This window comes from Pan troglodytes, chromosome 19, assembly GCF_028858775.2.
Source record: "Pan troglodytes isolate AG18354 chromosome 19, NHGRI_mPanTro3-v2.0_pri, whole genome shotgun sequence".
Classification (NCBI taxonomy): Eukaryota; Metazoa; Chordata; class Mammalia; order Primates; family Hominidae; genus Pan; species Pan troglodytes.
The window spans coordinates 72,226,660-72,242,731 of record NC_072417.2 but is presented as its reverse complement, the minus strand read 5'-3'; the positions used below and the strand labels follow the sequence as shown (position 1 = coordinate 72,242,731).

Genomic DNA, 16,072 nt, shown 5'->3' with positions numbered 1-16,072 from the left:
ACCTCTGCCTCCCAGGTTCAAACAATTCTCCCACCTCAGCCTCCTGAGTAGCTGGGACTACAGGCGCATGCCGACACGCCTGGCTAATTTTTTTTTTTTTGTATTTTAGTAGAGACGGCGTTTCACCATGTTGGCCAGGCTGGTCTCGAACTCCTGAGTTCAGGCAATCCGCCCGCCTCGGCCTCCCAAAGTGCTGGGATTACAGGCGTGAGCCACCGCGCCCGACCTTTTTTTTTTTTTTGAGAGGGAGTTTTGCTCTTGTCACCCAGGCTGGAATGCAATGGTGCCATCTCGGCTCACTGCCACCTCTGCCTCCCGGGCTCAAGTGATTCTCCTGCCTCAGCCTACTGAGCAGCAAGGACTACAGGCGCCCACCACAATGCCCGGCTAATTTTTGTATTTTTAGTAGAGACGGGGTTTCGCTATGTTGGCCGGGCTGGTCTCGAACTCCTGACCTCAGGTGATCCACCCGTCTCGGCCTCCCAAAGTGTTGAGATTACAGTCATGAGCCACTGCGCCCGGCATTTCTGGGATTTCTTTACCATTATTTTGGTACTTCCCTTTGTTTTATTCCTGTGTTGTATCATATGTTTCACTCTTTGGTGGTTTATTTCTTTGATCTGGAAGTATATCATTTAGACGCTTCCTGAGGAAGATTACACAGAAAGTTAACTTTTTGAGATGCTGAATGTTTGAAAAAGTCTTTATTGCACCCTTTAACCCTTTTTCTTTTTTTTTCTTTTTTTGAGACGGAGTCTCCCTCAGTCGCCCAGGCTGGAGTGCAGTGGCACGATCTCGGCTCACAGCAACCTCTGCCTCCCAGGTTCAAGTGATTCTCCTGCCTCAGCCTCTTGAGTAGGTGGGACTACAGGTGCCCGCCACAATGCCCAGCTAATTTTTTGTATTTTTCGTAGAGACGGGGTTTCACCGTGTTAGCCAGGATGGTCTCGATTTCCTGACCTCATGATCTGCCCGCCTTGGCCTCCCAAAGTGCTGGGATTACAGGCGTGAGCCACCGTGCCCGGCCTAACCCCCTTTGTTTGATGAGTGGTTTGGTTGAATATAGGATTCTAGATTGGAGATTTTCTCTTAATTTTAACATCATTACTTCGTGGTTTTCTAGCTTCTATTGTTGCTGTTGAAAAATGGATGCCATTCTCATTCCTGATCCTTTGTCTGTGCTTTCCTCCTCAGCCTACCCCAGTCCCTTACCTATCACCTGGAAGTTTCAGAATATTTTTTCTATCCTGTGAAAATTTACAGTTATGGTATAGATCTTTTTATTAATTGTGCTGTCACTTGGTGGGGCCTGAAAATACATGAATCTTACCTAATCATAAAAAAAGAAATCTGGCAGGGTACAGTGGCTCACACCTGTAATTCTAGCACTTTGGGAGGCTGATGCAGGAGGATCACTTGAGGCCAGGAGTTTAAGACCAGCCTGGGCAACACAGTGAGATTCCTGCATCTATTTAAAAAAAAAAATTAAAGAAAAGAATTACCAAGTGGCAGAAGGGGCTCAATTGAAATGTCTTTTATGGAATAGTGGTAATTTATATTACAAAATAAATCTGGAAAACCAGCATAGTTTATAAATACAGTTGGGTTGGCATGAATTTTATATTTTGTGTGTATATAAGTAAATTGATATTTATACATACTTTATCCCCATGATAGTATGTTTACGAATTTTGGCCGGGTGCAGTGGCTTACGCCTGTAATCCCAGCACTTTGGGAGGTTGAGGTGGGTGGATCACAAGGTCAGGAGATTGAGACCATCCTTGCTAACACGGTGAAACCCCTTCTCTACTAAAAATACAAAAAATTAGCTGGGCGTGGTGGCGGGCGCCTGTAGTCCCAGCTACTCCGGAGGCTGAGGCAGGAGAATGGCATGAACCTGGGAGGTGGAGCTTGCAGTGAGCCGAGATTGTGCCACTGCACTCCAGCCTGGGCAACAGAGTGAGACTCCATCTCAAAAAAAAAAAAGATTTTTATGAGTAGTTTCAAGTTGTCTTATTCTTTAAGAACAAATACTAATAGTGCCTTTTATCTTCTTCTGAATAGCATTTAGAATTGTATTTTAGAAATATTGTATAATTTATTATTATGAACTATCCATCAAATGTTATATATCTAAGGTGACCCTTATTTGCTGTTTAATATTGCTAATTTTTTTGGTGGGTTATTTCTGTACCTAGGCTATAAATTCCTTGAGAATAGGATCTAGGTCTTATACTTTTCTCTCTTCCCCACCTCCCATCTGATGTCATGTGGCTGCATAATTAAATACTCAACAGTGTTCAATTAAATGGATGGTAGAATGTGTTGTATGTATACAGTATTTTAATTCTTAAAAAGCTTAATCTTTCATAATTTAATACATGTTCACTTTTTTCCTGATGTAGAAAAATCCAGTTACACTCTTAAAGGAATTGTCAGTGATAAAGTCTCGATATCAAACTTTGTATGCCCGCTTTAAACCAGTTGCTGTTGAGCAGAAAGAGACTAAGAGCCACATTTGTGCTACTGTGAATAAGACTATGAATATGATACAAAAACTACAGAAGCAAACAGACCTGGAGGTAATGCTTTCAGTTGACAGGTTAGATTTGTTTAGCTTTAGCTCTGAGTGTTGCTTTGAAAAATAAACCTGATGTAACTTAAATTTTGAAACTCAGCAGTCAGTTTGAACTATTGAAAGATTTTCCTGATACCCTGAAGTATAACAGCTCTTATTTCTGTTTATTTAAAAATAAGCATTTGGACTTGACATGGTTAATAAAGAAGTGTGCTGTCTTGAATTATGTAACCATGGCAGAAAACTTGGTAATACTTATTAAATCTAGCAGCTTAGCTGGTTCCTGTAAGTACTAGTGAGACTGAGATGTCTAGAAAATGGTTGCTTAGAGTGCTGTATCAAGGAGCTGTGTCTGGACATGGCAGAAAATAGCGTAGTCTGCCACAAGCATGGGAAGGAGGAAGGGCTGCATATGTGATATTTATTTGCCAACTCTACACTAAATTTTGGCTTAAGATACTTTGAATTATGGGCTTGTAGCTAGAGTAAATCAGAAAGGTTAATTACCCAGGTCAGTTTGATCAAGAATACTTTATATTGCAAATGGAGGGGAAAAAATAGAATAATATCTGCTTAGAACGATAAAATGATACCTTAGATGTATCTGTTATATCACAAGGAGATGAATGGTGGAGGAAGGAAGGGCAATTGAACAGGGAATAGAGGTAATGGGGAGACAGAATTTAAAACAGGGTTGTGTCACATGCTAGTAAATTAAATGCAAAAAAAAAGTATGTATATGATAAGCTTTTATAAATCATCTCAAATCACACATTCTTCATTATATGTGCCTGACAATAGAGCACATAACCCTGTTCTTGGAAAACAAATAGCTGATTAAGTATAGTTCCAGATGTACATGACAACATATCTGTACAGAACCATAAATTTATTGAAGCACAGAATAAACTTGGGTGAGAGGGCAAAGAGAAAAATGGTATTTTGAATATTTACAAATTTCCCCCACTGGATATAATAAATCGATGGTATATTTTTGAGACTACAAATTGGTACATAAAAGTAGTTATATAGTAATAGAGGATTTTTTTTCTTTTTTGAGATGGAGTTTCACTCTTGCTGCCCAGGCTGGAGTGCAATGGCACCATCTCGGCTCACTGCAACCTCCACCTCCCGGGTTCAAGTGATTCTCCTGCCTCAGCCTCCGGAATAGCTGGGATTACAGGCGCCTGCCACAATGCCCAGCTAATTTTTTGTGGTTTTAGTAGACACAGGGTTTCACCATGTTGGCTAGGATGGTCTCGAACTCCTGACCTCAGATGATGCATCTGCCTCGGCCTCCCAAAGTGCTGGGATTACAGGCGTGAGCCACCATGTACAGCCAGTGATAGAGGATTTCAGTCATCTGAGTATCTGTAAAGGTCTTCAGTTGAAGAAATACCTGAAATGAACAATACTTATGTCAAAGGCTGAAAACTAAGGGAGCTTTTACTTTGGATCAAGTTATGGCAAACAAGAAGAAATGATTTAAAAGTTATAAAACTTGAAAGAGGTGGTCATATTTTAGAATCAATGATGACCAAATTGGGAAATGTTGGATATAGTGAGTCTTGTACCTACTGCTTTAAAAATGAGGTAGTATGTTGGGCACAGTGGCTCATGCCTATAATTTTGGCACTTTGGGAGGCCAAGGCAGGAGGATCAGTTGAGGCCAGGAGTTTGAGATTAGCCTGGACAACATAGTGAGAACCTATCTCTACCAAAAAAAAGAAAAAGAAAAAGAAAAAGAAAAAAATATTTTAAATTTACTGGGCATGGGAGTGCATGCTGGTAGTTCCAACTATTTGGGGCAGAAGGATCCTTTGACCCCAGAAGTTTGAGGCTGCAGTGAGCTATGATTGAACCACTGAATTCCAGCCTGGGTGACAGGGTGAGACTGTCCCCAAAAAATTTTAAAATAAACTAAAATAAAAATGAGATAGTAGTAGAAAGTTCAGAGGGAATACAGATATGAAACTTAATCTTCTGAGAGATGTTTAAAAGGGAAGCTTAATAAACAAACCATTATATTGATAAATTTTTATGATCCAAATGTGAATGGGAATGACATCTGTAGAGCTGATAACCAAAAACAGTTATATGAGCCCAGAGTTTAAAGGACTTGCAAGGTACAATTTGTAAATAAATTTCAAATATTAAAAGGTCACAGGGACAAACCTGTGAAATTAGTTAGGAAAGCCAAAGAGGCCGGGTGCGGTGGCTCACACCTGTAATCCCAGCACTTTGGGAGGCCGAGGAGGGAGGATCACGAGGCCAGGAGATCGAGACCATCCTGGCTGACATGGTGAAACCCCATCTCTACTAAAATAACAAAACATTAGCTGGGCATGGTGTTGCACGCCTGTAGTACCAGCTACTCGGGAGGCTGAGACGGGAATTGCTTGAACCTGGGAGGCGGAGGTTGCAGTGAGCCAAAATCTTGCCACTGCACTTCAGCCTGGCAACAGAACGAGATTCTGTCTCAAAAAAAAAAAAAAAAAAAAAAAAGCCAAAGGCAAATAGAGCTAAGGCCTCTGAAATTTTCTAAAATAACCAAAAGGTTATTTTAAAGGCGCTTTAAAATTATCTGGGGAACAAGAAGGACAAGAAAAGGATAAAGTCTCCTTGGAACCAATAGTGCTTTGTTTATAGATAACAGAATGTATATCTGTTCAGGTATTATCTTGCTATAATCTTTATCAAAGAGTGGTTTTTCATTTGGAAGGGTAGAAAATGTATTTGAATTTGTAATAGTCAAAAAGAACACCTGAATTGATAATACTAAATAATAAATACAGAACAGAAAAGGAGGTAGGAGAAAGGGAATACATACTAATTTCGTAATCTTTCTTAGGGGATGTTAAGACATTGACAAAAGAAGAAAAAAAAGACAAAAGACACTGAAGTTTATTTATTTATTTAATTTTTTTGTTTGTTTGTTTTTTGAGACGGAGTCTCCCTCTGTCGCCCAGGCTGGAGTGCAGTGGCACGATCTTGGCTCACAGCAACTTCCGCCTCCCGGATTCAAGCAATTCTCCTGCCTCAGCCTCCCAAGTAGCTGGGACTACAGGCATGTGCCACCATGCCCAGCTAATTTTTTTGTATTTTTAGTAGAGATGGGGTTTCACCAAGTTGGCCAGGCTGGTCTCGAACCCCTGACTGCAAGTGATCCACCTGTCTTGGCCTCTCAAAGTGCTGGGATTACAGGTGTGAGCCTCCGTGCCCTCATATTTAAACTGAGGTTTAAATATGTTCAATTATAAAGGTGATCTCATCAAAAGAAAAAGGGGACTAAACTTACACCCAAACAGAAAATAGCAAAACAAACGCCCAAAACATATATAACAATAAATAGAAAATTAAAAAGGCATTAAAAGTAGAATATGTGGTATTCTATGATCTTCCAAAATATGTGTGATAAAGAAGAAAAATTTCTACAAACTTTAGACTGGTTAACTTGACTTTAATTCCTGGAAAAATTCTTTGAGAATTTATTAAACAGATGGTCTGAAAGCTTTTGTAGTGATCACAAGGAGCAATGTGGATTCATTAGTCTCATAGCTGGGTATGGCAGTGTGCACCTGTAGTCGCAGCTACTTGGGAGGCTGAGGTGGGACGATTGCTCAAGCCCAGGAGTTAGAGGTTGCAGTGAGCTATGACCGCACCACTGCGCTCCAGCCTGGGCGATGGAACGAGACTCTGTCTCTAAAACAAAAACAAAACGAAAAAACCAAGTCTTGTCAGAATAACATTTCCTTTTTTTGAGGTAGAAGAAGGAAATCCTGTAACTGGGTTGTAGTTAAGACGTATGATTGTTTTTCATTTTCCTTGTGAACATGTTGGGCAAATGTTGGTTTGATCAGTGGAACCAGCTGCATATCAGAATCATACAGGTTCTGTGGCTGTTCTAGATTTGGGCTGTCCTATTTACATAACGTAATGTGGCTATATAAATTTAAATTTAGACTGGGCATGGTGGCTCATGCCTGTAATCCCAGCACTTTGGGAGGCCGAGACAGGTGGATCACCTGAGGTCAGTAGTTCCAGACCAGCCTGGCCAACACGGTGAAACCCCCGTCTCTACTAAAGAAATACAAAAAATTAGCCAGGCATGGTGGCGGGCACCTGTAATCCCAGCTACTTGGGAGGCTGAGGCAGGAGAATCTCCTGAACCTGGGAGGCGGAGGTTGCAGTGAGCTGAGATTGCGCTCCAGCCTGGGCAACAAGAGTGTAACTCCGTTTCAAAATTTAAAAAAAAAAAAAAAAGGAAGAAAGAACGAAAAAAAGAAGAAAAGAAATTTACATTTAAGGTAGTTAAATGAAAGATGAACATTAAGTTCTTCACCTACTGATTGGACAGTGCTGATAAAGAATATTTCCAGCATCATGGAAAGTTTTATTGGACAGTGCTGCCCTAGAGATTCTGATTCTGTAGGTCTGGGGTGTTCCAGATTTGGCAGTCTCTCTAGAGATGACCTATATAGTTGGCAGAATTGTAACTACTTGATTCTTCAGGTTGTACCTCCTATTAATTCCCCACATAACCCTTTGTTTCAGCCAGCCTGTTTGTTGGTGCTCTGTGAAAGTCCCTTACAACTTCCCTTCAGCCTCCCTTCTTCTTTTGCTGCTACCGGCTTTTGGTGGATGCTATTGGCCATTTTTCTTTCTCAGTATCTGTTATCCTTTCCTGCCTACCAGAATATAGACATGCAGTGCATAATGACGTTTTGGTCAACAATGGACCAAATATATATGACAGTGGTCCCAGAAGATTATAATAACGTATTTTTACTGTACTCTTATGTTCAGATGTTTAGATATAAAAATACCATGTGTTACCACTGCCTACAGTATTCAGTACAGTAACATGCTGTACAGATTTGTAGCCCAGGAGCAGTAGGCTATACCATATAGCCTGAGTGTATATATACAATCCCTGTTTGTGTAAGTACAGTCTGTGATGTTCACACGATGAAACTGCCTAACGATGCATTTCTCAGAACGTACTCCTGTCATTAAGTGACACATGACTATACTGACTTTCTTGAGATGTGTGTTGTCCCTCATAGCGATGTGCCTGAGATGAATCTGGCCCCATCCTCAGCTCCAGGGGTGCATCTGATTGGCATAGGGAATGGACTTTATTTTTTAACTAACAGTGGTTGAAGAATGGGTTTGTAACCCAAATGACATGTGAGTAAGGATAGTCTGGAAGTAGGTTACTAGGAAGACTTTACTCACTGCTAAGAGAACCCTGAGAAGAGAAAGCTTCTTTTCTTCTTCTGGACATTGTGTAGAGTTGTGATACCTAGCACCGTTAAAGCCATTTGCTGTCAGCTTGAGGGTAAAGGCACTATCCAGGATATTAGAGCTGTGAGATGGAAAAAATGGAGTCCTTACATTGTTCAGTTGCTAAATAAGTCAGCCCAGAAGTCTTTCCTTTTTCTGAAGTTATTGTGGAATGATAATACATTTTCTTTTCTTTATCTTTTTTTTTTTTTTTTGAGACAGAGTTTCACTCTTGTCGCCCAGGCTGGAGTGCAATGGCATAATCTTGGCTCACTGTAACCTCCACCTCCCGGGTTCAAGCAACTCTCCTGCCTCAACCTCCCGAGTAGCTAGGATTACAGGTGCCTGCCACCATGCCCAGCTAATTTTTTGTATTTTTAGTAGAGATGAGGTTTCACCATGTTGGTCAGGCTGGTCTCAAACTCCTGACCTCAGGTGATCCACCCACCTCAGCCTCCTAAAGTGCTGGGATTACAGGCATGAGCCACTGTGCCCGGCCTCTTTCTTTTTTTTTGTGATGGAGTCTTGCTCTGTCACCCAGGCTGGATGGAGTTCAGTGGTGCGATCTTGGGTCACTGCAGCCTCCGCCCCCCAGGTTCGAGGGATTCTCCCAACTCAGCCTCCTGAGTAGCTGGGATTACAGGTGCATACCACCATGCCTGGCTAATTTTTGTGTTTTTTAGTAGAGATGGGGTTTCACCATGTTGGTCAGGCTGGTCTCAAACTCCTGACCTCAAGTGATCCACCCGCCTCAGCCTCCCGAAGTGCTGGGATTACAGGCATGAGCCACCGCGTCCGGCCTCTTTTTTCTTTTCTTAAGATGAGGTCTTGCTCTGCTGCCCAGGCTAGAGTGCAGTAGCACCATCAGGGCTGACTGCAGTCTTGACCTCCCAGGCTCAAGTGATCCTCCCACCACAGCCTCCTGAGCAGCTGGGACCACAGGTGTGCACCACCATGCCCAGCTAAAAATTAGTGTACTAATTAGTTAAAAATTAGCTACTCGGGAGGCTGAGGTGGGAGGATCGCTTGAGCCCGGGAGGTTGAGGCTGCAGGGAGCCATGATTGTGCCACTGCACTCCAGCCTGGGTGACAGAGTGACCCCGTTTCAAAAATAGAAAACAAAAATTTTGGAAAAAAATTAGATGGTTGTATCTGTACTGAACATCTGTAGACTTTTTTCCTTATCATTTATTCCTTCCACAATACAGTGTAACAATTATGTATATAGCATTTACATTGTATTAGGTATATAAGTAATCTAGAGATGATTTAAAGTATACAGGAGGATGTGTATAGTTTCTATGCAAATACTACGCAGTTTTATATAAGGGACTTGAGCATCTGTGGATTTTGTTATCCTGGAATCAATCTCCCACAGATACTGAGGGTTGACTGTACTTTTAGAATATGGCATCCAAACATGACTTCTTTGGTTCTGCTATAATCCTTAAATTGTTTGATTTCTTGGTCTTGTTTCTTCAACTTAATTGCAAGTTCTTTAGAAGCTCAAACATCATAGGACCTTGTATATAAATAGCCAAATATCTGTTTTTTCCCTTGCCTTTCTAAATCTGTGATTACATACATAGTATAAGCTTAGGGAAACATTTATTGGTGTGACAATGCAGAAGTTAACTAAACTGATTCAACAGTCTTTGAAGGTTTTTGAAATAAAGATTTTATCATTTATTTTCTAGCTGTCACCACTGACTAAAGAAGAGAAAACTGCGGCAGAGCAATTCAAATTTCACATGCCGGATTTATGAAGAAATGGACTTGGAAAGGAAATTCTAACAGAGAAGAGCTTAATTCCAGAGAAATTTAGGAAGATGTCTTGTTAACCCTTGATTCTAGAGATTGGGGGCTGGTGAAGGGGGTTTGGCTTCAATGACTGGATAATGATATCTTTCATGAGAGAGACTATAAGAAGAAGGGCAGATAATATATGAATAAAGTTCAGCCAAAAGGATCAAATGAGAATAAAATGATTTAAATATATGTACACACGCATGCACACACACACTTAGTCTTGTAATTTCAGGCCAGAAATTCTCTTAACACTATTTTGCATCTGTGTTCTTTTTCTAAGTCATGATAATGTAGATGTTCTGGTCTATCATAAAAGAATGTTTATGTACATTTCAGTCATTCGGTATGTGGCTTTGTAAATTAAAGTATAGGCAAAACATTTGTGTTATACATTATATATAATTTCATTTTGTAAATGTTGATTGCACATGTGGTCACATTATTGTTGAGACTGCTTTTATGTGACCTGTAGTCTCCCACAGAACCTAAAGTAATAAGCTGGCTTTTCTGTGATAGCCACTTTTGCGTATTTCTTTCCCTATTTCCCTTGCCTGCTAATGTTGAACAGCATGAACTTGCTTTCTGATGCTGTTTTAGACTGTCCCTGTTGTATCTCAATAATATCTTTGTTTTCCTTCAGGCTTTATTACTATAATTGTTCATTCTACATGAAAGCTAGGAAACTGAAATTAGAGGAGCACTTATCTGCTACTTGCCAGTTTTGCGTGAGTGTGTTATATGTATGTGTCAATTTCCCTTTAAAATAACTATTTATTTTAAAATAACTATTGGCAATAAGGAAACTGTTCAAAGTAGAGGCAGATCTTGATAGAAAGATGTTAATCACAGGGTTGTTTATAATAGCAATATACATACACATTTGGCTAGTACTAGGTGAATAGGAAAATAAATCATGTTGTATGTATACAATAAGAGGTCAAGTTGCCAATAAATTATTACTGTTAATGTTCTGGGAAATGCTGAAACTATGCTAAGTGGGGGAGAGGGAAAGCAGGTATTGCAGTTTTGTAGTGAAGATTGGGCTTTGGAGTCATATCTGAGATGTAAGTAGCAGCTTTTAAATTCTAGCTATGACCCTGTGCAGATCACTTAACTTTTGAGTGTCAGGATGTTTGGAAGGACAAGACAGGAAAGTGTTTTAATACAGGGTTCAGTATTTAGTAAGCCTTCAATAAATGATATTACATACATGTAATAAAAACTAAGCATTGAAAGGACTAGGAAAAATGCATCAAATGTTAGTTCTGCAGGTTATAGAATTATACTTTTATGTAATTTTAAAATTTCAGTTATGAACATGTTTGTCCATTAACAAACTTATAATAGCTGAAAAACAGGGTTGTGAGAACAGCTTCAGTTATAATTGTCCTGTCTAGTTTGAATATTTCAAGAACAGAAAGCCTTTTTTTTTTTTTTTTTTTTTTTGAGACGGAGTCTCACTCTGTTGCCCAGGCTGGAATGCAGTGGTACGCTCTCAGCTCACTGCAACCTCCACCTCCCAGGTTCAAGCAGTTCTCTGCCCCACCCTCCTGAGTAGCTGGGATTACAGGCGCCCGCCACCACGCCCGGCTAATTTTTTGAATTTTTAGTAGAGATGGGGCTTCACCATCTTGACCAGGCTGGTCTTGAACTCCTGATGGTGATCCACCCACCTCGGCCTCCCAAAGTGCTGGGATTACAGGCGTGAGCTACCGTGCCCGGCCCCCTTTTTTTAAATTACAGAGAAATAAGTTACACCTTAGCATCAGATATTAATTTTCTTCAGTGTTCAGGCAATTAGTATTTAGAAAGCTCTTGTCATGAGATGGCTCTGGGATGTGATGATGATTGTTGGGATTGAAAAAATGGTAGTATCATGGAGAGATCATAATAAATTCTTATTATAATAGTATTAAAAGTGGTTTTGCTTTCAGTTAGGGACAAAAATTAGATTGTACTATTTTTCCTCTATGATTTCCTTCAGTTATCTTCCAAATGTTGTTTTTTCCCCACAGCCCCTTTAACATTGTTCTCTATGCACTTCTCAATACATTTTCATTTGTTTCTCAAGCCTCTTTGTGGATGACTCCTAAATATAACTTCTTCCACTAGCTCTAGATCCGTATTTCCAATAAAATCCCCTACCTGAATATTCAAGTTAAACATGTCCAGAATACTTACTGATTTTATTGTTAATAGCCACTATTCTGTTGTCTGGAATTAAAACCTGTATAACTAATTTGCATCCCTTTATCTTCTTAGTCAATAAAACCTACAATCCTCTTTCTAAAATGGTCATAGTATACAACCTCTACATTATCTTCACACCTCCTTAATTTAGATCTTTTGTTTCTCATCTGTATTATAATTGTTTTCTCCTATGTGACTATAGTGTCTTTATGTCTTAAGTTATAAATAATACATGTTTAAGAATTTAAAAATCACAGGCATGGCCGGGCATGGTGGCTCACGCCTGTAATCCCAGCACTTTGGGAGGTCGAGTCGGGCAGATCACAAGGTCAAAAGATGGAGACCATCCTGGCCAACATGGTGAAACCTTGTCTCTACTAAAATTACAAAAATTAGCTGGGCGTGGTGGCACGTGCCTGTAGTCCCAGCTACTCGGGAGGCTGAGGCAGGGGAATCGCTTGAACCCAGGAGGCGGAGGTTGCAGTGAGCTGAGATTGCGCCACTGCACTCCGGCCTGGCGACAGAGTGAGACTCTGTCTCAAAAAAAAAAAAAAAAAAAAAAAACCCAAAAAAAACAAAAAAACAACAACAACAAAACAGGCATATAAATTATCTAGAGGTAATCTGCAAATAATTTCTTCAGGCATTTCTACATGTATACAAACTAAAAAAATTTTTTTTCAACAAAAGTAGGTTGATACTGTGCCTTGTACTGCTGCTGTACTTAGATTTTTTTTCATTTCATTATTTTATTTGAGAGAGGGTCTCGCTCTGTCACCCAGGCTAGAGTGCAGTGTTGCTATCATGGCTCACTGCAGCCTCCAGGGCTCAAGCAATCCTCTCGCCTCAGCCTCCCAAGTAGCTGGGACCACAGATGCATGCCACCAACCCCTGCTAATTTTTGTATATTTTGTAGGACTTGGTTTCATTATGTTGCCCAGGCTGGTCTCCAACTCCTGGGCTCAAGAGATCTGCCAGCCTCAGCTTCCCAAAGTCCTGGGATACATGAGCCACTGCGCCCGGTCTTCAATTCTAATATATTTTTGTTATGTCACACATCCACCCTTCTTTTTAACAGCTGTAATCCATTATATGGCTATACCATACTTTTTTTTTTTTTTTCATTTTAGACGGGATCTGGCTCTGTTGCCCAGGCTGGAGTGCAGTGGTGTGATCTTGGATCACTGCAGCCTCAAACTCCTGGGCTCAAGTGATCCTTCCATCTCAGCCTCCAGAGTAGCTGGGACCACAGGTGTGCACCACCATGCCCAGCTAGATATAGTCATTTTTATCAGTTCCTTAGTGATAGACATTTAAGCTCTATAACAGCAAGTTATACAAATAATATAACAAGTAAGTTGTATAACAGCAAGTTATTTAAGGATATGTATGAAGTTAGGAGATTTTTCTTGTGGGGAGGGCAGCAAGGTCAGCCTTTAAGGGATTCTGATGGAGCAGACCATTGGCTCTCAAACCCCAGGGCTTGGCAAACGATGTGAGTTTAGCATCTTGCCAACTAAATTATTTTGCTCAAGTTATCCTTTTTGCTTGCAACCAACGGCCTCTAATCAGCTGTACAGGTTTCTAATTGTTCGCTATTATGAACTGGTGCAATAAGTCCTTCGACATTCTTAGGTTCTTCGGCAAACATACAAGAATCTTACTATTTATCATATAAGTATTGCAATTTGTCTTATTTGTCTTCTGTACTGCTCCTTGAGAGCAAGGGCCACTTCTCATTACTCTGAATCCCAAGTACAGCATTGCATTCTTTTTTTTTTTTTTTTTTGAGAGGGAGTTTCACTCTTGTTGCCCAGGTTGGAGTGCAATGGCGCGATCTCGGCTCACCGCAACCTCCGCCTCCTGGGTTCAAGCGATTCTTCTGCCTCAGCCTCCCCAGTAGCTGGGATTACAGGCATGCGCCACCACGCCCGGCTAATTTTGTATTTTTAGTAGAGATGGGGTTTCTCCATGTTGGTCAGGCTGGTCTCGAACTCCCGACCTCAGGTGATTCGCCAGCCTCGGCCTCCCAAAGTGCTGGGATTACAGGCATGAGCCACCACGCCAGGCCTAGCACTGCATTCTATAAATAATTCTTTTAAGTAAAATTCTCATAATATTAACCATCAACCATTTAAAAATGTACAACTGAGGGCATTTTCATAAAAATAGCTCCATGTAGTTCAAAGACCACAAATAATTCTTACTGAAAGAATTTTTCAGTCTCAGATTAATCTTTCTAAATTATATCTTGTTCATGACCCAAGTAGTTAAAAAAAATTGTTGCTACCCACCACCTATAAGCCTAAATGCCTGATATTCAAGAACTTATTTCTAGATTATTAGTGATTCTCTACATGTGCACTCTAGGTCGGTTAAGCATAATTAGTTGTTTGCAATAAATACAGGAAAAATTAAATTCAAATTATGAATTTGATATGCCCTCTTTGTCTCACAAACCTTCAATTCTTGCAATCTTTACACATCTGGCAGGAAATTGTAGAAAGCAGATCCTATTTATAGGAAAGATGAATATCGCTGATACCCTTTCAATAGTCCCACGGCGACAACTTAGGCAGCAAGAATGAAGTGTGGGATGTGGGAACGAAGACTTCACAGTGTGTGGTCCCGTCCTCTCACCACCGTAATGAGAAATGACACCTCAGGCTTCACAGTCTGGAGCCTTCTAACTCGATTAGCTTTGGTAGGTGGAACGCAAGTCCTACAAACCTTAGACTGTTCCTTCCAGAGAGAACCACTAACCATGAACCTTCTGCACCAGGGTTTCTCAAAGTGCGGGCCACAGACCACCTGCTGCCGAATCACACGATGCTGGGTGAAAACGCGGATGGCCTGGGCCCCACCCTAGAATCTCAGAGTCCGAATACCTAACTACGGATGTGGCTCTGAAGACTGCGCTTTCCACCAGTACGCCAGGTGGCTCCGTCTTTGGCGCGCAAGTTTGAGAGCCGTGGGGCCCCGCCCTCCGCCAAGGTGGGCGTGGGTGGCGTAGCAGAGCCCCAAGCTCAGGCCGCCTGCGCAGGCTAGGACTGGAGGCACGCAACCCTGAGGCTGCGAGTCGCCAAGTCTCGTGTGCGCCCCGCAACGCGGGAACTAGGCGAACGCTCCACGCTCCTCCCCTCCTTTCCCCTCCCGCAGCGTCCTGCGCGCATGCGCTTCGCAGCTTCTCTCGCCGCCGCGCCCCTAGCTGCTCTGGTTACAGTTGGTGTTTGCGAATTCTCTGCAGCGCCTTCTTCGCGGAACTCCACCGTCAGTTCCATAAGCGCGCGCCCGCGTCACGTGGGCCGAGGTTCCGTCGCGGCTGCTGGCCGGCGGCTGAGCCGGGAGAAAGGAGCTGCGGCCACCGTTCGCCCTACCTCTGCGCCTCGGGGCGGGCGCGCCGGTAAAAATGGCGAAATGGGGGTAGGCGGCGCTGGACCTGAAGAGATGGGGCGCGCAGGTGGGGCGGTTGTCAGAGCCCCCTGACGTGGGCGCCGGGCTTTTATCGGCGATTTGATCTGGCGACCTCGGGCCGGCGCCTAAGAGGTCAGACTGCGGAGCCTGCGGGTCGCCAACGGCCCCGCCGAGAGCCGGAGGCAATGGATGAACAGAGCGTGGAGGTGAGGGGGTTGTGAGGGTGGTGGTTAGTCCCCGCCCCCACCCGATGAGCGGTTTTTATTCGGGGAGTCGTGCCCATGTCCTCCCTCCAGTAGGGCACCCCTACCCCGCCCCTGCCGCTGCGGAGAGGGCTGGCCCGGTACCAAGGATGCCGTGCCCATTCTGCAGCGCTCCGGGTGTCTTGTGCTCACTGTTCCGCAGTCAGGTGGTGCGTATCCTGGAGTTTTCAAGGATGTCTTGGCACAGGTACTCATCCCCACCGGGTGTTTGCAAACAGCATCCTTTTCCGACCAAAACTGCAGATTCATCAGATGGATGTACCCTGCCACTCGCCACCAGTCCTTGCGAGTTCTTGAGCTGATCTAAATCTCGTTCCAAATGGATAGTCATCTTTCCCTCTCAGTGGCACATTTTGCAGGCTTCTGCCCTTCCTTCCTAGATTGAATCAGCATATATTATCTCATGTGTAGTTTCCAGAACAAACTCTCCTTTTTATAACTGATTCTTGTAAGCTGTGAGTTAAAATAGTTGGGATATGTAGGATATGTAAGTAAAGGCTAGGAATATATTTTAAAAGATTGTTTATTGAAC

General features: G+C 42.2%; 2 protein-coding genes across 52 annotated transcripts in view; both read left to right on the top strand.

The window, feature by feature from the left end:
• Positions 1-11,965, top strand: part of SKA2 (spindle and kinetochore associated complex subunit 2) — a 45,507-nt gene extending 33,542 nt beyond the window's left edge. For 2 of the 4 annotated variants that reach the window (XM_003953148.6, XM_016930839.4), the window contains exons 3-4: positions 2,406-2,582; positions 9,562-11,965. In XM_003953148.6, coding sequence (XP_003953197.1) covers positions 2,406-2,582; positions 9,562-9,630 — 246 coding nt within the window. In that variant the 3' untranslated portion in view covers positions 9,631-11,965. Of the gene's footprint in view, positions 1-2,405; positions 2,603-9,561 lie in introns of all 4 variants that reach the window. The other 2 variants (XM_009432935.5, XM_016930841.4) reach the window with 2 other exon arrangements.
• Positions 11,966-14,685: 2,720 nt separating this feature from the next.
• The window catches only part of TRIM37 (tripartite motif containing 37), a 123,924-nt gene continuing 122,537 nt past the window's right edge, over positions 14,686-16,072 (top strand). For 35 of the 48 annotated variants that reach the window (XM_063799049.1, XM_054670507.2, XM_063799047.1 and 32 more), the window contains exon 1: positions 14,686-15,483. In XM_063799049.1, coding sequence (XP_063655119.1) covers positions 15,463-15,483 — 21 coding nt within the window. In that variant the 5' untranslated portion in view covers positions 14,686-15,462. The remainder of the gene's footprint in view (positions 15,484-16,072) is intronic. The other 13 variants (XM_054670503.2, XM_063799043.1, XM_016930832.3 and 10 more) reach the window with 3 other exon arrangements.